At 31.6% G+C, this 21,875-nt stretch overlaps 1 protein-coding gene and 1 long non-coding RNA gene across 2 annotated transcripts in view; one reads left to right on the top strand and one right to left on the bottom strand.

Moving 5' to 3' along the window:
* Nucleotides 1-2,755: 2,755 nt before the first annotated feature.
* LOC115877460 lies at nt 2,756-17,204 on the bottom strand. The gene is made up of 3 exons (XM_030893615.1): nt 16,995-17,204; nt 6,611-6,690; nt 2,756-3,036 (listed from the first exon to the last, which is right to left on the bottom strand). The coding sequence occupies exons 1-3, from the start codon at nt 17,111-17,113 to the stop codon at nt 2,828-2,830; spliced, it is 408 nt and encodes a 135-aa protein (XP_030749475.1). The 5' UTR covers nt 17,114-17,204; the 3' UTR covers nt 2,756-2,827.
* LOC115877461 overlaps nt 11,125-21,875 on the top strand; it is a 25,649-nt gene continuing 14,898 nt past the window's right edge. The window contains exon 1 of the long non-coding RNA XR_004049354.1: nt 11,125-11,293. This is a non-coding gene — a long non-coding RNA (uncharacterized LOC115877461). The remainder of the gene's footprint in view (nt 11,294-21,875) is intronic.

Here is a 21,875-nt window from a genome sequence, read left to right as displayed (position 1 = left end):
CATAAAATTCTCTTCTTACATTGGCTAGTTGGTAAACAGAAATTCTATTGCATTCGGCAGAAATAGCATTTTTTAACTCGTCTAGATTTGGGTATTTTTTATCCTTGTATATCCTGTTTTTTAAATGGCCCCAGAGAAAGAAATCATTTGGCGAAATATCAGGAGACCTTGCTGGCTAATTTAGTATATGATTTAGGCTAATAACGTTTCCGTTAAAACTATTGTCTAAGTATTCCCGAACAGCCAGGGTACTATGTGCCGGGCAGCCATCCATTTGGTACCAAACTTTCTGATTTTCCCTACCTATGTAAAGCAGGTAAAATATGATTTTCGAGTAGTTCCAAATAATATTCTGCATTTAAATTTCGCGTAAGAAATAATGACCCGATAATATTGCGTCCGAATATCCCTGCCCAAACATTTACTTTCTGTGGATATTGCGTCCTTGTTTCGACAAACCTGTGTTGGTTTTCTTTGTTCCAATATCGATAATTTTGAACATTGGATTCATTATTTAAGGTAAACGTGCATTCGTCAGTAAAACATATGTTTTTTTAAAAATTCCCTATCCGTGTTTGCTCTTTCCATCATATCAAAACAAAACGCCTGCCGCCGTATTTCGTCCCCATCTCGTAGCTCTTGGTGCTTTTCATATTTGAAGAAATAGTATTTATGTCGTTTCAAAATTCGAAACGTTGTCACTACAACGTTTCGAATTTTGAAACGACATAAACCAGACCACACTTGGTCTATTCCTATTTCATCCTCAAGTGTTCTTGTGCTGATCTTTCCATCGTTCTCTTCCACGCACAATAAAACTTCCAAGTCAGTATCATTTCTTGCATCTTCTCTTTGTTCCTGCCTTGCTTCACATCTGCAGTTATTTATTAGGGTACCTTTGGTCTCAAATCTCTGGATATTCCTTGCGATTGTAGATTTTCCAGGTATCGGTCTATTCGGATACAGAGCAGAAAACATGTCCGACACCTTTTGATAACTATTTCCTTGATAATACCATTTAATCATCAATACTTTTTCTTCGGTAGTGTAATTCATGGCTAATATTTTCGGTGTAGGTATGACTTTTTAATAATAATAATAAAGCACTAAATTGATAAATCTCTGAAATGACAACTTCATTTGACAGGTATCTTTTACCTTGACTGGTGCTCATAAGTAAATACAGGGCAAAATAAAAACACTAAATACTGGGCCATAAGAAAGGAGAAATATTTAAAAAGAAATCGGCGATAACTCGTAAACGGGCTAATCAAAAATATCTAAAGTTATTCTTTTGAATGTGGGTTTTAGTGCTCTTCAATAAACCTAAATAGTATTATTCTCTAAAATAATTAGGGAAGCCAATAATTGACCCCATTAAAATTTACATGGGATTTCCTATGTCCCGCTCGACGATGCAACACCCGGTATCTCTTCCCGTCGTCGGAAGCTTAAAAAACAGAAAGAACAAAAAAAAACTATTTAAAATATTTAAATGCAACTATTCGAGAACACTTTAGTTTTTTCAAACAGATACGTCTATAAAAACTGTTGTTGTTAATTTTGTACATCTAACTTCGACTGTTTTTATACAGGTAGGTATCTGTTTGCAAAAAAACTAAAGTGTTCTCGAATAGTTGCACTTAGATATTTTTTTCCATAGCAGTTGTTAAAATTGTCTTATATCTATCAAAAATAGTAGATAAAATAGTACTTTAACCGCAAGGGTAGATTAAATGATACTTTAAGATTAAAAACTATATTTCTTCATGAACGTTTTTTAAATGTTTCCATTTTTGAAAATTTTGTATTCCTTTTCATAAATTATTCGGGATTTAATTTTGATGACGGATGAGTAACTGTCAAAGTCAGAGAAATTTGAGTGGCACTAATTCATAATCCTTGAATTATTGTTGTTACATTCATATACAAATAGAATCAAAGAGAGACCACTTCTAGTTTTCTACGTTTTTATCGACTGGAAAGTTAGCAACCGGTAGTGGCTAGACAGCTAATTTTTCATTTTTTCCTTTGTTTATAAGCTTAAAACTACGTAAAATTCAAAATTTGAAGTTTGTGACTCTTCTAGAAGTACTTTAGAATTTTGATGATGTGTCAGTGAGTCAATATCGAAATTAAAAAAAAATTTAACAAGCATAAATTCATTAACTATGAGATATAATTACTAGATATTTTGTTATTCTAGCCAGCTATAGTATGTCTCTATATATAGTAAAAATTAATATTCTAGCTTTATCATCAACGAAGTTACAGGGTGGTCAAAAGTGCCGTTAATACCTTCGAGAACCTTCGAGATGGTTTGGTTTGGTTTGGAAACCTTCGAGATGGTACGGCTGTGCTCGATTTGGCAGGGGCATTGCCAAGCCTCTTTAAACGCCAGATAGCGAAACTTTGAATATTAATACTCTAAAGAGCTTAAAAAATGCTGAAAAGCAAAAGTAAGAGAAATTAGAGAAAAATATTGGTGAGAAAAATAGTAGCAGAAAATGGGAAAGAAAACAGATGGTAAATATTGGTGACGCTTTCAATATTTTAAAAACTCAGAAATATTAGTATTTAATAGTAATAGCAGTAATTAGTAATTAATTTATTAGTATAACATTACATATTATGTAGCTTTAAATATAAATATTTATTTAAGAATATATAACAGATATATTTACAAATATATTATTACAATTATTTATACAAATATATTATTACAATTATAATAATATTAAATATATCATTAATATATTATTATACAATATAACAACTCAGCCAAACCATGTTGATTAATGATATATCAGTCCCCACTGTATGGAATTTAAAATCTGTGAACGAAATTGAGTCCAACACGTTTATCAGTGGTATGAGAGCCCTCAAATCCTCCAAAATGGCGATCGATTCCACCACCAAGGTTTAAGGTCGACTCTCCATACTGGCTTTTCTTGGACCACACTGGCACCATGGCATCCACACTGACATCATGGCCATAGCCGTTAGCATGAGCATACGATACTTTAGCACCAGATCCTGTAAATTAAAAATATATAAGCTGAGTAACAAAAATTTCTTAAAAAAAATGTTGTTACTCAAAACTTCGTCTTTATTTTTGCTTTTGGCAATAGAGGGTGTCAAAAAATCTCATGAAGCTATCACGAGCTTCATGTGATGTTATTCCACGAGTTTTCGATTCATGTGAGACCTCCAGGAGCAGAAATAAAAAATAAATAATATTTATTTATAGTGTTATTGTTAGTGATAATATTTTCTGTGAATTACTGTAAAAACTTTTCAATAAACATTTTAATAATAATTTCAATTCGGTCATAGAAAAAATGTTGTGTGTAACATGAGCAAAAATTATATTTGTTGCATTCAGCATGATTGCAGCTCAATATTTCGTCTCGAGCTGGAAAACGCATGCGTCGTGCTACAAATATGTCCTTGCACTAGTTACACAAATGACTATTTTAAATTAATGATACAAGTTTGATACGAATATTATAATGAAACGCGTGTAACGTTAAGTTTGTGGCTTAGTTATATTTTAAACATCATATAACAACATATTATTATTATTTAACTGGCATATTTTGAACATCTTTCAAAACATAGGAAGGCAAAATTTAATCTACGACGCGACACGAGGGACGATCCAAAGAGATTTGATTTAATTTAAAATATCAGAGATATCCTCATAAAAATTAAAATTCAAAATTATCAGGTGCCCATATTAGTCGACGCCGCGCCGTCGTAACCGTGCTTGTTGATTGTTTCCATTTTGACTTTGATAACTCAATTATTGATGTTCAGTTTTGTGTTAAACGTTCAGTTTTAGCAAAAAGCAAAGAATAATATTAATATGGATGATTCTGATTCTGAAAGTGTCCCTTCGGATATTGAAGGCATTGCGCAAAACGTTGTCGATTCCCTACTTCCCGAAAAATCAAGACAAACGTACGAGCAAGCCTATGTAAAATTTGAAGATTGATGAAAAGAGAAAGGAATTAAGAATAGTAGTAACGAAAAGGTTCTCCTGGCATATTTTGAACATCTTTCAAAACATAGGAAGGCTTCATCACTTTGGGTATATTATTCCATGCTATGTTCAGTTATATCAGTGAAGATATTAGTAAGTACGTCCATTTAATTGCATTTCTACAAAGAAAATCGGAAGGATTTACGTAAAAAATCGAGAATTTTAAGAAAAGAAGACATAACTCGTTTTTTGTTGGAAGCCGATGATAAAACTTATTTCCTGACAAAAGTTTCATTGATAGTGGGATTTGCGGGAGCCTGCCGGCGTATCGAGTTGACAAATCTGCAGCTGCAAAATGTTAAAGATGAAGGACAACGCATTCATGCCATTATTCCAATTACGAAAAAAAGGGAATGTTGAAGGAATAAATATGTTGGAAATGGTTCGAAGATGCGGCCAAGCAACACAGAGCATACTCGATTTTTTGTGGGGTACAGAAATGGAAAATGTATTAAGCAACCCATTGGCATTAATACTTTAGGGAAAATGTCGTATAAAATAGCATTGGTGCTAAGTCTTCTAAATCCAGAACAATACACTGGACATTGTTTCCGTAGATCGTCTGCGTCGTTGCTTGCAGATTCAGGAGTGGATTTATTAACTGTTTAAAGACATGGTGGTTGGCACTCTAACACAGTGGCAGAGAGCTATATAGAAAATTCCAAAGAAAATAAAAAAAGTGTCATGTAATATTTTGGGTAACATTTCTGGCAATGTTGAGTCTTCAACAAGTTCAAGCACTCAGGAAATAAATTTACTTTCTAAAAATTCAACTCACCTGTCATCGTCTGGAATTAATTTAAACAATTGTACTGATATTATAATTAATGTTTACAATAAATAAACGTATTTAGGTACCTTTTTTTGCTTGTTTCTTATTTTAAAATTTGCGTGTTATTATGAATTCATAATAGCACTAGTGCTATTATGAAAGCCATAATGACATCCAAATGACATGTTAAATGTGTCATTGTCTTGTTGAAGTACATTGTCGTATATTAATAATTTAATGTTTGTAAATATATTTTGTCACAACAATGAAAACTCTAAACACATCATAAAATAAATTTAATTTAGCTTTGTCACCTGATGAAGATGTAGTACAGTGAAAGATGTAGTGCTTTTTGAAAACATACAGAGTGAGTCTTAAATAAGTGCAAATATTTTCACAGGACTGGTAGATCTCGATTAAAAAAACATATTTTCTCTTTACCGTCTTTTATAAAAAAAATCGAAAATAACCGAGATATGTCTGCTAGATTTTGAATAAGGCAACATAGGTTGAAAATTGTCTTGATGATAGCCAATATATTATTTTTTTTAAATAATCCTTTTTCAAAATATACAAACTTTTCGTTATTCTTTTCTCGCGAAAAAAAATGCATAGACGGGGGGGGGGGTTGAAATATACCATCCTTAAAAATATTTGTACTTATTTAACTTATTTAAGGCTCACTCTAAGCAGAGGAAGGTAGAATTTAGAATGAGTGGGAGGGGGGTTAATCACTGCGACTTTACAGATCTATTGTGTCCCCTTTTCTTTCGTTATAACTCATCATACAGTCCCAGGGCTTTGACAAAAGCCAGTATCTGGGACGGTTTTATAGAAGGTAGTTCTCCATCTCCAATATCAGCCGTACCAAAGTTCATGGCACAAATGGTTGTCTTCTCGGCGCACTCAGTGATGAGGTGTACTGGTGTTTTCCCATTTTCCCCACAGAATCTGCATTCGCCGTTTCTTCTTAGTTTTAATCTACTGATGTGTTCATTGAGGAGACAGTGTCCTGTTAAAACAGAAGATTGACAATCCGAAGACAATCCGAAGATTGTTCTTACTTAAATCCAGTAAGATCTTTGATTTGTCTTGATCGTAAGCCCTCAGAAACTTCTTCGAGTGTCTTAGACCGTTGCATGATTCCCATTCCAGGTTGAGGATGGAGTCTTCCAAGTTCTTGAGTTGGTTACCACTTGGAAAGCAGAACGGTTCTGGTCCAGTTAGTAAAGTGTTCGCTCCTTTTCTAGCTAGATCATTTGCTTTTTCATTGCCTTCTATCCCTTGGTGAGCAGGCACCCAGAGTAGGAGGACTTTGTTTTCTTTGCCTAATTTATTCAGCTTCTCTATGCATTCTTTGTCCAATTTCGAATTGATTGATACTGAGTTGATCGCTTTTAACGCTGCTTGACTATCAGATAAGATGGCTATATCTTGTTTCCGATAGTTCCTATCTAAGGTAAGTTGTACGCATCTTTCGATAGCGTAGATTGCTGCCTGTATGATGCTAGGGTAGGTGCCCATTGGTTCGGAGTATATAGTTCTCGACCCAAATACTCCGATCCCTATTCCCGAATTGGTTTTGGAAACATCAGTATACCAAGTTATGGTATGGTCTTTTAACTGCTGGGCAGACGTTTCTCTCTTCCAATCCTTAATTATTATTTACGTATTATTATTATTACGTATTTGTTTTATAATCCGGTAAAAATAAACATGTTTTTTTATATGGATATAAACCAATTATCAGCTGAATCAATCGAATTATTAAGAGAAATATTCGGAAATCTTACCATTTGGATAATCTACTCCTACAGTTCCTCTTTGTGTTTGACTGTTAGCACCTCCACCTCCAAACCATTTTCCATCTTCTCTGAAATTTACACAAATTTAAATTTTTTGAAAATATTTTTCTATTGATAATATTTATTAGAATGAACATTTATATTTGATATCAATTAAACTTTTAGTTACATAAAGGGTGCGATTTTTAAATCCATTGTTGCCAATCATGGACATATTTGGCGCCGGGATGACTAACTGGTAGGTAGCTCTGCTGTAAAAAATGTCAAGTTGTCCTATTTATTTATTTATTTCCTGGCATTGTCTGACTTTTTTGTTATTTATCACGGCCTACTAATAAGAAAATGATATATTTTAAATATTGCAGTGAATAGTAAAAATAAATATAGAGTGATGTATATTTTTGAGAAGGCCATAGCAAGACGGATCATATGATTTATAAATATACAGGGTGTTCCATTTAAAAAAACATAACTTCAGTTCATATTTTCAAAAATACTTTTTTCATAGAAAAACAGACTACGCCACTGTATTCTACACAAAAAGTTCTACAAAAATCAGTTTTCATCTTCTCGACATCATCCATAATAACGGAGATATGGGGGCTGTCCCAAGTGGCGAAATTTTTAAAAAGACCCTGTAGCTCAGAAACGAAGAGGGCTATAAAAATTTTGTTTACGGCATCTTTCGTTTGACAAAAAATGGGACTGGTTTGTGCAAACCGCACCCTTCTATCTTCACTAATAACGGAGATACTGTATGATTTCAATCAAACTGGGACACCCTGTACAGTTAAAAATATTTATGTTGAAAGATCACAGATTTTATCTCTATCTCATGACATGTTATGTTCTATAAAATAAATGAAATATTAATAATTATAGAAAAATAAAGACAGAGAAAAACTAGATTGGCTTTATGTCTAATTAAGTAACTATTATAAGATATCTATGGGTAATTAATTTCTCAAATTTAGTTTTATCATTTCATGGTTTATTCAACGATAACATATCACCCTAGAAAAATAATTAATCTTAATTTACAATGACTGTAAATTCTTATTTTAATTGTTCTCTTTGAATATTTATCCTATTATCACAATTCCCTCGAAAAGGCAAATATCGGAGTCAATATTGAATTTTATTACAAATAATCGTTTTTAACGTATATTTGTATTTCCATAGCAGACAAGCAGCGTTGTCAGTTGTAGTGTATTGTAATAAATTTGTTACATTAGTACTGGTGGTATTTTTTTTATTCCTAATGGATACAGTAACTTCACCAAAAGTCATAAGAAGCTAGGGCCTTGTTACGTAAGAAAGATGCTCTTCGTTTAGTTGGAAACGGTGGACGATTTTCAAGATATTTTTGCGTTGGCCATTTTAATATTAGCGAAATCATGAGATGTAAGAAAATTTGTGATAGGTATTCTGGAAGAATTTTAATGAAGTAATAATAATAATAAATAATGTTTTATTATGCAAAAAGTCAAAATAGCTTCATCGACAAAGCATTTACAAAACAAACAAAGCATAAAAAATATACAAATAATAAAAAATATACAATACAAATCATAAAATTCAAAAACAATTAAGTCATTAAAATTACAAATAGAATAGAAATAGAATATAAAAAAGGCGTATCAATAAAATTTTACAATAGAAAAATTGTAAATGGATATAATGTTAAGTGTTATAAAATATTAAATACTCGACCTTTGACCAGTGTGTGAGATGATCAAAATTTTAAAATTCAAAATTGTTCATTATATTCATGATTAAACATCAACAAAGAAGTCATTTTATTTCTGCGTTTACCGCAGATAGGGCTCTCTCCAGTAAGTATGATTTGAGAACTTTGCGAAATGCGGAAAAGAATGAAAGCGACTTCATATTCAAAGGCAGAAGATTGTACATTTTTTGACATTGTACAGTATTGAGCCTTTAACTAGTTCTGAGCTCGGGGTTGGCAGATAAAGGTCGTGCTCCGCATTCATATAGTTGTGAGATGGCTTTTCGAGAATAGCAGATATGTGCTTGCGGATTAAGCAAACGGATTCAAAAATGAATAAAGAAGGAAGAGTCAGTATTTTGAAATTTTTAAAGAAATTCTAGCAGTCAGTTCTACTGTTCAGTCCCAATCAATATCGAACTGCTCTCTTTTGAAGTTTGAAAATACGATCAAATTTTGTTGCGCAACAAGTACCCCAGAATGGAAGGGCATAACGAAGATGTGACTCAAAAAGGGCATAATAGGCAATTCTAGAGGTTGATAAGTTAAGTTCCTTAGAAACTGATCTTAGCGCAAAACAGGCAGCTCTTGGTTTCTTTGATAAAGCTTCAATGTGCAAGTCTCATTTTAACGCGTTGTCTACAAAAAGTCCTAAGAATTTCACAGAGCCGACGCCGTCAGTAGCGGTGTTATTAAGTACATAAGGTTGTATAGTACTTTTATATGACAAAACTTTAGATTTTGATAGGTTGAGGCATAGAAAATTAGAATCGCACCAAGATTTAATGGTGCATAAGTCACTGGATATAGTATTATACATATAGTACCGTAACATCTGTGTCGCTCCAAGTGAAACTAGTTTCGTGCGCAAAGAGGAAGATTTTACCGCTAATGTCTAGATTTGCAATGTCGTTGATAAACACCAGAAACAAAATAGGGCAAAGTACTTCCAAGAAGACATAGACGTATCAATCCTCACAAGCTGCCTTCTGTTGCCAAGATATGACTTAAGTCGAGCGGCACTCCCCTGAATACATAGTATTGCAATTTGTTACAATATTATGATTTACACAGTCGAAAGCCTTAGAGAAATCATAGAAAATTGTAGCTGTAGAGTGACAAAAGAGTGTGTTTAAACAATTAAGAATGTATTTGCATGCCAGATATCATCAACATCATCATCATTTTTAGCTTATTCAACCATTTCCAATTATGGTGTATCTTCCCTCACATGTTTAGATACTCTCTTTGTAGTTGGGTTTGTTTGACTATAGTTGACTATGACCTTCTAATTTTCTTATATCATGGTCCCATCTCCAGTTTGGTCTTCTTCTACATCTCTTATTTCCTCGTGTGTACCACGCTGTAATTCTTGTGGTCCATCTATTGTCCGTTCTGCTTGCCAGGTGTCTTCTTTGTATGACATCTATTACCTGGATTTTTTGTCGTATTGACTCTATTTTTTTTCGGTCTTTTTTCATTATTCCCAGTTATTTTGTTCCAGTAAGCGTTGTGAGGTCTGTTTTAAGTATCTAGGTCATGACTGGTAGTACACATTAGTCGAATGTTTTCTTCTTTAGATAAAGTGGCATTTTAGATTTGAGTATGATTGAGCTTCTTCCATAAGTACTCCATGCTAACTTAATTCTTCTGTTGATTTCTTATACTAGAGATTCCGAGCTGTGTATTAGTTGTCCAAAATATATATATTCTTCTACTATTTTCAGTGTTGTAATATTTGTTAGAATATATTTTCTGTCTACTAGTTCGTTGTACATTATTTTAGTTTTTGCTAAATCCATTTTGAGACTTACTTTATTGCTGGCTGTATTTACTTCGTTAATTTTTGCTTGTAGTTCTTCAGAACCATTGGCAATTAGGACTATGTCATCAGCGAATCTTAGGTGATTAAAATATTCTCCATCTATTTTTAATCATTTGCTAGTCCAGTCCAGTTGACGAAAGATTTCTTCTAATGTTGCTGTAAGCAGCTTTGGAGATATCGCGTCTCCCTATCGTACTCTTTATATTATTTTTTGAAATTGCTGTATCTATTAGGATAAATAAGTACCACAAGTACCACCTTCTACCCTAATGAAAGGGCCCTATAAAAACAGTTTCGAACTTTTACGATTGTCATTTGCTTTGGGAATAAAATGTGTGTGACAATAACAAATTTCAGAGAACACGGTTTACCAATATTCTTAAGAATAAACAAAATATCGAAGGGTGTCCCACTATTGGAATTACATGTACAATTTCTTGGCAATCGCTGGCAGTTGTTGGCTTCAGTCTTACGGCAGTCGAATATAATTATATGGCGCAGACATAGGCAGTCTTATTCGCAATTATTGATAGTCACTTGACAGTAAAATTATATTTTGACAATTACATGATCATATTTTATCCCAAGTGACATCCTCCGCAAAATATATTATTCTTTTTACCCTTTCGAGGGTTGTAATTTTCTCGGAAAGCATCTTAGAGCATATGTTTATAGGAACTTTCTGTTTCGTTTTTACCTGTAGAATCGCCCACTAAAGTTTGAACACAAGTTGAAAACACTATTTTTGCCACCATGTATATTATAGTCTTTTTATACAAAAATAAATATATAAATATTCGCTTTTAATATAATTAATGTACTACTTCTTTCGTTATTGCTAATATAATCTAAAATTTTAAAGGCGTTTACTGATAAAAGGAAATCTGGCATCACCGCCAAAAAGGGTAAGTCATTCAATATTCAATACTACATTTTATTTAATCATCCTAGTCAAGCAGAATAAATTTCGAAGTAAAATAATATCTGATACTTGCTAAGAGAAAGCACACTTAGATAAATAGGTATCTACTTATTCACGTTTTAAACTCATGTCCGTAACGTTTAGTTGAACCAGGCTCCGTTTGAGTTGAACTTACATCAGAAATATCATAATGGGGTAAGTATTTAATTGTTAGTTAGTTAGTTTTTTTGGCTTGTTAGATTTATATTTTAATTTTAACAACAAATTTATAAATTCAAGTACAGGTAGTTACGTGCTCGTCATAAATGTTGGGAATAAAACGCATATTAAGGTACCATAAAATAGATGATTCCGAAAAAATATTTCTTAGATGGTGTCCAATATGCAATAAAATAGATTTGGAATTAGTAATAAGTTTTATACAGGGTGAGTTATAAATAAGGGCAAATATTTCAGGCCTGGTAGATCTCGATCATATTTTCTCTTTACCGTTTTTATATATATGTCCAAAATAACCGAGTTATTCAAGTTTGAAAATTAAAAAAAAACAATAATTTATATTTAAAAAAAAATGTAAGCCACCGGAATCTTTCTGTATTGGCATCCCTCTTAGAGCCGTAACCGTGGTAATATCAAAGATTAAGAAATCAGTTCTAAAAAATTTCTAAAATATACAAAAAAATTTAAAAGAAAATGCACAATTTTCAACATCTTTTTTTCTGAAAAAAATCTCAGACGTGTTCCAGGGGTCGAAATACACCACCCCTAAAAATATTTGCCCTTATTTAAGATTCATCCTGTATAGTTTTATGAAATTAAAAGAAAAAATGAACCTTATTTTTAACTTTGCCTTGAAAGCCGGGATGAAAATAAATCATGATTATGTGAGTATATCTTTTTTTATGTTGTAGAAAATTATTATTTTCTACTATACTACACTGTTATAATAAAAAAGTATGTCGATAAAGTCCAAACTTTTCAAGGATATAAAGAAAAGCAATAAAAATCATGTCAACGAATTGACATAATCTGCTAAAATTTTTCGATAGACAATAATTTTTTTAGCATCAATATCAATCACTAATTCTATATTTCTCTAATACAGTATTGCCAGATTACAGTTGGGGGTTGGAACCTTTGGTTTTATTTTTATTTTTTTTTGTTTTATCGTTGTTGACCGCTCCGTAGTAGATATATCTAATATTTCTGTCAATACCAATCTTATATTTATTTGTGTCTATATCTATATTTAACCTATTAACAAAAACCTTATGTTGCCGACATGAGTATGAAAAATTTCACTTAAATTTTAAACCTATGAGGAATAAAAGATTTTCCTGGAGTTTCCTATTATATTTTAGAGAAAAACGTCTTGAAACTTTTTGAAGAACTCATTAAAATAAAGCAAATTGGCCTTTCTTATTATGTTCCATCACAGAATAACTAAGTTCTATCAAATACTTATTTTAGTTATAACTGGTTATAACTAAACTATGTTATCGAAAAGATAAATGGGACCCTTAGGCCAAATTATCACAATTTTGCAATTTTAGCCCAATTAAATGACTCAATCCCCCATTTTGGAATTTAAGAAATTTCAAAATACTTAAAAAGATATTATAAAATCAAAATGAAATAAGTATAAAATTCAGGATAAATTTTTTTTTATTTTTTTTTCTGTCTTTATTTGTAAAACTATTTTAAAATAAATGTATCTCGATCATTGTAACTTTTTTCTCATTAAACCATGGTACCTACTATTAAGTATCAAAACCGTCTTATAGCCTAATAATATACCGTCTTATAAATTGTTACTGTTCAGTACTGTGTAGTACCAGTGGCAGTTGCTCAAACATAAAAAAGAAAATTCAAAGAAAAAAATAAACTAATTTTTGATAAACTTTAGTATTTGGCTTATTATACAGGGTTAATTGAAAGGTTAGAAAGGGTTAATTGAAGGGAAACTTTTTCTAAAACATTATTTTTTGATCAAAACAATGTCTCCGGCACATTTTGATTTTTGACTCATGTAAACATATGCCTTGGTTAATTTTTAAAGGCGAAATGAACTTGCCACGAACAATTTGCAATATTTTTTATTATTATTACTTTTTGATGATATTTTTAAATATGAGGAGATGGCTTTGGTGAATATTGTCATAATGTCATATCGACACTGATTAGAACATAATCTCGAACATAATATTAAAATTTAAAAAAGTTAAAAAGTAGCAATAGAGGCTTGATTTTAATAAATATTCGTAACACTAACAGAACTAAGGATATTAAAAAAATAACTGCAATAACTAAGTGAACAAACAAAAAACTTGTAACAAATACTCTAATACTTTGTATTGCCTCCCCTGGCATCTATAACTGTCTCTAGAGGTCTACCTATTTTACTAGAGGCCTCATTAACAATAGGTTCATACTGTTAATGAGGCTGCAAATATATTGTGTTCCGTTTTTCTATTCTTCTTCAAGGACCAAGCGAATATTCATAATTTCGGCCATCTTCAACAAGATCAATGACTTTTGCACACTCTTCGACACTAAGAACCAAATTCAATTGTACACAACAATAATCACCAAAGCCACCTCAGTATTATTAGAATACATAAAAAAGTAACGATAATTGAAAAAATTGCAAAATGTTTTTGACAAGTTCACTTTGCTCTTGAAAATTAACAAAGGCATGTGCTGACGTGAGTCAAAAAGTAAAATATTATTCACGAGACATAGTTCTGACTGAAAAATTATGTTTTAGGAAAATTTGCTCACGAAATTATGGCACAGGGTGTTTTAAAGATAGGGTTAAAAACCACTTTTCAATTAACACTGTTATAATAAGTAAAATACTAATGTCCACTTGCACCGTTTGTATAAACTTTGTTTAAAGGCTAAACAGTGATTAACTATAATAAAATATTATATAGTCGATCACTGTTAAGCCTTTAAACAAAGTTTATACAAACGGTGCAAGTGGACATACCGTTTATAATAAACTAAGTTTACGAATTAAGTTGATATATTTATATAAAGTTTGCTAAAAAAATAGGGCTAAAAATAAAAAAAATATAACATTTAAATATAAAACTAGACAGAATTATATAGAATATAACATTTTCCGTTGTGTTTTTTTGCATCTGAGTGTTACCACAGGCAAAATAGACAATAATTTTCAGTTTCAATTAACAATAATTCGCATAGAGCTGAAAATTGGTATAGGTCTTAAGCGGGCTTGCCCCCCTTGCTTTTTTGAAGCATTCAAATTTAAATTAAACATCTTATAGATTGTGAGTTTTTGTCCCCTTACCCGCCTTCAAAGGTTTTGCTTTGATAATATGTACTGACATTGGGTTAGAGAACGTTTAGAGTATTGTGGTTAAGTTTTATTACACATTATACTATTAATTTTAAAAAACGGTGCTTTGGTAATGATTATAGTTGAACGGATTATTGTTGATTTTGGGAGAATTTTAATCTGAGTGGTAATCTTCAAATGATACTTCAACAGTAATGTCTTCTTCGCTTTCTTCTTTCTCACCTTCTTGCGGAATATCTAGAAATCCATCTATGACAGATGCATCACTTGTCTCCTCATCAAAATCCTCATCTGTATTTAAGTTATTAAACCTTGGCAATTAGTACATATTGGTGTACAAAACAATCCGACTCTTTTACAGCCACAGTTTGCGATACAACCCTTTTTGCAATTGCAAAAAATTATGTTAAGTAGTTTCTCTGGAGCAGGTGGCAGTAAAGTTTTAATCGGCCCCAAAGTATTATCTATAAATCTCCAACCCCAGTCTTCTGGGTTCAGTTGATTACCTAGCCACAATTGAACTTGATAGTATACACGATATAAGTGTTGACAGGCAGAAGCAGATGTTGGAGGAAGACAAGAAAGTTGTACCATTTTATTGTTCCGAGTATTTTTAACAAAACTTAAATATCTATACTTGTCTATAGAATCAATTTTTTCGGAGCACCATATATAGCGAGAAGTAAGCGAATTCCACTTGTGATGATGACTTGTGGAGAAGAGTCAATATTTTTGAATACGTCTGCACAATCAATTAAATCATTACGTGTTTCAAACATTTTAAATACTGATTTTTTACCCCTTTTAAACAATGCAAAAGTAGTGTCGCAGCCAGCCATTGCGTGTAGAAGTAAGACATGAGATTGACATTGTCAATCTGTCTGATACATCTGTCATAGATGGATTTCCAGATATTCCGCAAGAAGATGAGAAAAAAGAATGCGAAGAAGACTGAGAAGACATTACTGTTGAAGTATCATTTGAAGATTACCACTCAAATTAAAATTCTCCCAAAATCAACAATAATCCGTTCGACTATAATCATTACCAAGAGCACTGTTTTTTTTAAAATTAATAGTAGGTATAATGTGTAATAAAACTTAACCACAATAGATCCTGGACTAGGCCTACAGGGGAAACCACGTTAAAAAAAAAAGCGCCACGTACACTACCTCACAGGTGGAGCGGAAATGCGTGCATATTATGAAAAATACGAGTTTTTCAACTTTTGAAATCGCCATATCTCAGGAATGGTGGTTCGTAAGAAAAATGTATAAGAACCATTATTGTAGAAAATTTAATGGTCTACAACATTTGTTTAAGGTACTTTTGCGATAGCGCTTACCGTTTAGGAGAAAAAAAGCAAAAAACATATTTTAAACCTTTGACCTTAAATAATTTTTTTAGCACACGTGGGAGCGGTGGGACTTTTCAGGTATCATTTATAATAATGTATTTAAGACCTGTACCAATTTTCAGCTCTATGCGAATTATTGTTATTTAACCCCCTTTTTTTGTTTATTTTGACTAGGGTATGTAGTTTGCATCACGCAAGCCGATGTAACTTTTACACAATAGAATGTAAATTTTCATAAAAAACTATGCATTTATTCGAAACATTGTCTAAATATGTGAGTACTAGATAAATATTTGAATGAAAAACCGGTTCATGTCAGTTAATATTGTTACTATGTCACGAGAATCGGCTGCTATTGTTTAAAGATAAAGTAAAAATTGTTTCGTCTAGACCAAGAACGGTAAACTAATAGGATTGCTCATCCTCATAAGACGTACGTTCGCCTCTTCCCGCGCTTCAGCTGACAGTTGTGACGTCATTGTAGCCCTTGTCAAAGCCTTCGTGGCCTTGTCATGATAGTGTGTATTATTAGTTGCCTATGGTAAACTTATAAAAATAACAGCTGAGAAATTTTGAGTTAATTATTTTGTCAATTTTAAATGTGAAAAAGGTGTCTTTAAAGTTTTTAGAGCTATATAGTGTATAAATACGTTCGTTTTGTGTTGTGGATTGTGACAAAGTGCATACTAAGTGCCCACGATTTTGTTTATTAATTATTTTAAAGCAAAAATATGGAAGTACTCTAAAAAAGAATGCTTGCAAAGGTGATGCTGGGAACTGCTGTTCTTAAAAATGCATTATCCGAGTATTTAATACGATTTATACAGTTAATTTTCTATACTGCATACATATAAGGTGTTTAAATAAATAAACTAAATAATGAACGTTTTGCATTCGGTAACCAATAATGCACGTGTGTGTATTATTGGTTGCCGGATAAGGACTAATAACCATGACAATGGCTACAATGACGTCACAAAGCGAGTAGTTTTCGCATGCACCTGGCGGACACTTTTGGCTGAATGAGCAGTCCTATTAGGTTAACTGTTCTTGAGTCTAGACGGCTAAAAAGTGGCATATATCTGGTTTTCTCGATTATGAGGATACGGAAAAAAACTTATAAATTATCATCGTTTCACATTCTCCAGCAGTCTTCGACGCCGTTTTTTTTTCGGTTGTATGGTATTAAAGAAGAATTACCTAAAGAATATTACCTTTTTTGACGGCTTGAAACTGAAGTTAAAGTATAAATTTGTCCATTTTCGTCACGAACTAGCAATGGTGTACAGCCTGCAAAAGCCAATGTGGCTATCAGCAATATTACAGCTTTCATCTTGAATATGATTTTCAAAGCGGTCCACTTAAATGTTACAGATGCTTCGCGTTGTAGATTTCACTGAGTTTTTTTGCACATTTTCTCCGTTTTATAGTTTTTTCTTAATGTTGTAAATTACCGTTTCCGAAAATACCCTTTTCGAATATCAGTAGAGGTCAGGGGACAAGTTGCACAAATTTAAAATATTAAGTATACCGGGTGCGTTTCAAAAGTGGCTCACTCCTATAACATATCTATTTTTTCAGATAATAAATGCGATTTGGTATGTTAGTATATGACATAAATTAGGATTGATTGACGTATTTAATTGTTTTTCGTTACTTTCTGTTTCGCCGGAAATCACTACAACTTTTGATTTTTAAATGACAACCTCAGTGTTTTTCTACTTTATTCGATATAAAATGACACTCTGAATAGAATGACATATCATATTATGTCAATTTGTGACATTTTCTCATATGGTTTATTTGAAATTGTGTACGTGGTTCATAACCGGGGCGGAAAAGTGAAATAGCAAAAGCAATTCCACAGTTTCCACGGAAATTTCAAATAAAATAGTTCCAGCCTCAGGCGCTAGGTGGTAGTGCAATTAATTTTTTGGTTAAAAAGTTGCTACTAGTTATTGCCAGATGGCGTTAAATCAGATTTTTTTTTGTAGTTTCCATAGTTTCCAACGGCCATTGTCGTACTATTGTCAAATTCTCAAAAAATATTGTCGTTGTCATTGTGCCAATCATAATATTATCAGGGGCGGGAAAGTGAAATAGCAAAAGCGGTTCCACCGTTTCCACGGAAATCTCAAATAAAATAGTTCCAGCCCTAGCCACTAGGTGGTAGTGCAATTAATTTTTAGGTTAAGAAGTTGCTACTAGTTATTGCCAGATGGTGTTAAATCAGAATTTTTTTGTAGTTTCCATAGTTTCCAACGGCCATTGTCATATTATTGTCAAATTCTCAAAAAATATTGTTGTTGTCATAGCACCAATCATAATATTATCAAATAAATGATAATCAAAATGTTTTTCAAACTATAATTTGTTATATGTGTTTTACAATTTCTTTTGTTTGTGGCCCTGTAGCTCCTAGAATAAAAAACTTGAGAATTTTGTTTACGTGCAGACCTAAAGTATGTACCAGGATTTATTTCGGGAAAATATTTTAACTTCTATAGGGTGGCTCAAAAGTGTGTGAGTGGATGGATGATTTTTTAAATGGAACACCCTGTATATTATTGCATTTTTCGCATTGGCTTCCTTTCAGATCACTTTATAACCCTCCTATGAATAAATATATTTCGATAGTTTCAGAGATATTAAAAATAATAATTAAAAATATATATTTTCAGCCCTTCTTAAAAAAATTATTAAAAATACAAAAACTGTCCTGAAATCAAAACTATATTAGGTATTTACATTAGATAGTCTGTTCTCACTCTATAAATATGATAATCGTAAATCATACAGGATGTTCAATATTCTACGCCAAACTTTCTAAAATATAAAATATTTTTTCTTTGTTTTTTTAAATGGAACACCCTGTATATTATTTTTTTATTAGATGGAGAGTAAAAAAATGAACATTTTTTGTATTTAGAGTATTTCAAAATTCTTAACGATTTCGCAAATACACGCAGTTATTATTTCATATGGCGCTTTCAATGGTAAAATATGAGAGAAAAATCATTGATTGGTTTTGATAAAAATTTACTGTGGAAAATGCCATATGAAATATAAAACCGCAAATATCTGCGAAACCGTTCAAAATTTTGAAATACTCTAAATACAAAAAAATGTTCATTTTTTAATTCTCCGTCTATTGAAAAAATAATATACAGGGTGTTCCATTTAGAAAAATGAAGTTTGGCGTAGAATTTTGAACATCCTGTATAATTTAAGATTTTCATATTTATAGAAAAGTAAGAACAGACCATCTAATGTAAATACCTAATGTAGTTTTGATTTCAGAAAAGTTCTTGTATTTTTAATAATTTTTTTAAGAAGGGCTGAAAAATATATATTTTTGATTTATTTTTTAATATCTCTGAAACTATCGAAATATATTTATTCATATCTTAGGGTTATGTAACGTGATCTGAAAGGAAGCCAAAAATGAAATAATATACAGGGTGTTCCATTTAAAAAAAATCATCCAGGTCCACTCACACTTTTTTGAGCCACCCTATAGAAGTTAAAATATTTTCCTGAAATACATCCTGGTACATACTTTAGGTTGGCACTTAAACAAAATTCTCAAGTTTTTTATTCTAGGAGCTACAGATGCCCGACGCACTATTGCCGGACCCTGTATGTGTTTTAATTAGACAATTCCTTTTGTTTGTGGCCCTAAAAATATAATGTAAGTCTTTTATTTTTGCCATCATTTAAGTACCTATTTATAGGTATTTTCGTTTTCCTGTAATTACCGATTCTGAACCGTCCTAGAACTCTGCAGCGCATGCGCAAATGAAATAATGTCTTCATATTTCCTTCTGCGCATACGCATCACAGTTCTAGGACGGTTCAGAATCGGTAATAACAGGAAAAAAACGAAAAAAGCTTATATTTACTTCATTTACAAAATTTTGGGCGTATTACGTTGGTCTTGTTTTATTATAATAAACGATGTTTAAATATTTGACTTATAAATAAAAACTTTAAATAATAAATAATATTTCACATGTTTGGCTTTAATTTTATTTAATAATTGTATAAATTATACTGTTAAATCTTATTTTTTACACATCACAACGATACTTGTTATTACTATTGTTGAATTTGTGTAAAAAATAAGATTTAATTATCAAATTTAATTATTTTAGAGTAAAATTCAATAAAAACGCTCATTTAAAAAGCCCGCGCTTCGATCCATTTAAAACAAGCCCTACTCAATAGATGGCGCCACTTCTGTAGGACCATTTTTCAGTATAGCAGAGTCCATTCTTTTTCTAGCTAGGTATATTCTTTGAATATTATCAAATGATTATCAAAACATTTTTCAAACTATAATTTGTTATATGGTTACAATTAGATTAGACAATTCGTTTTGTTTGTGGCCCTAAAAATATAATGTAAGTCTTTTATTTTTGCCATCATCTAAGTACCTATTTATTTTTTGCCATCATTTAATTTATTTGCCATCATTTAAGTACTTATTTACTCCATTTACAAAACTTTGGGCGTATTACGTTGGTCTTGTTTTATTAGAATAAAAGATGTTTAAATATTTGACTTATAAATAAAAATTTTAAATAATAAATAATATTTACACATGTTTGGCTTTAATTTTATTTAATAATTGTATAAATTATAATGTTAAATCTTTTTTTTTTACAAATCACAATACTTGTTATTAGTATTGTTGAATTTGTGTAAAAAATAAGATTTAATAATCAAATTTAATTATTTTAGAGTAAAATTCAATATATACGCTCATTTAAAAAGCCCGCGCTTCGATCCATTTAAAACAAGCCCTGCTCAATAGATGGCGCCACTTCTGTAGGACCATTTTTCAGTATGGCAGAGTCCATTCTTTTTCTAGCTAGGTATATTCTTTGGTTCGTAAGGACAATTTGTTCCGAAATACCAAGTGTGAGGTAACAAATTATTCATAAAAAATTCTTTTTACAAATATGCTTATGATCCACTCTTATTCTATATGAAAACATTGAGATATGATTAGAAATACGATTTGGGCACCTTTTAACTGGCCAGGACAAGACACGAAAAACATTAGATGATCAAATATATTTTTCCAAGGTTCCTTGATTAAAAATTAGTGTTTTTAACACAGCCATATGACACTCTAGATTGAAATTTACAATACAATTTTTTTTAAGCAGGAATGTTAAAACTTGACATATTATGTCACTTTATTCGGAGTGCCATTTTTTATCGCATAAAGCAAAAAAATACCGACGATGCAATTTAAAAATCAGAAGTTGTAGACATTCCTGGTGAAACAGGGAGTGACCGAAAAAGACTGAATACGTCAATCAATCCTATAATATATATAATTATGTCATATACTAACATACCAAATCTCGTTTTTTATCTAAAAAATTAAAAAGGTGAGCCACTTTTGAGACGCACCTTTAAAAACATCGTGTATATTTTTTGATATTTATATCAAAAATCTTTTGTGCTTGCTTCTCAAAAAAGTAGAACACTTATACAGGGTGTTCCTTAATTACATGATAATATTTAAGGGGGTAATTCTTGAACCTATTCAAAGAAAAATACTTCATATGAATGTATATCCTAAACATTTTATCTTTTGAGATACAGGTTGGTAAAATCTCTGAAGATATTATAGAATTTTATACACGTCTTCTATGTACAGAGTGTTTCATTTTGATTGAAATCATAGTAGAGTATCTCCGTTATCCGTGAAAATAGAAGGGTGCGGTTTGCACAAACCTGTGCCACTTTTTTGTGGAAGATGCTGTCAACAAAATTTTCATAGTCCTCTTCGTTTCTGAGCTACAGGGTCTTTTCGAAAATTTTGCAATTTGGGACAGCCGCCGTATCTCCGTTATTATGATTGATATCGAGAAGGTAAAAACTGACACTCGTAGAACTTTTTACGTGGAATATAGTGGCGTAGTCTGTTTTTCTACGAAAAAAATATTTTTGAAAATATGAACTAAAGTTATGTTTTTTCAAATGGGACACAATGTATTTATAAATCATATGATCTGCCTTGCTATGAGCTTCTCAAATGGATATATATATATCATGTATTTTAACTAAAACTAAAAACA

Source organism: Sitophilus oryzae, unplaced genomic scaffold (assembly GCF_002938485.1).
Source record: "Sitophilus oryzae breed Bouriz unplaced genomic scaffold, Soryzae_2.0 scaffold_1494_pilon_pilon, whole genome shotgun sequence".
NCBI lineage: Eukaryota > Metazoa > Arthropoda > Insecta > Coleoptera > Curculionidae > Sitophilus > Sitophilus oryzae.
The sequence above is the reverse complement of the archived record's forward strand: the minus strand, read 5'-3'. Positions and strand labels throughout refer to the sequence as shown.

Excerpts from the sequence above, each read along its gene's own strand:
- LOC115877460 (XM_030893615.1), bottom strand. The coding sequence starts at position 17,113 with ATGAAAGCTGTAATATTGCTGATAGCCACATTGGCTTTTGCAGGCTGT. Across the intron at positions 6,691-16,994 it reads GTTTCAAGCCGTCAAAAAAG|AGAAGATGGAAAATGGTTTG; the intron begins GTAATATTCTTT and ends TGTAAATTTCAG. Across the intron at positions 3,037-6,610 it reads AGGAGTAGATTATCCAAATG|GATCTGGTGCTAAAGTATCG; the intron begins GTAAGATTTCCG and ends TTTAATTTACAG.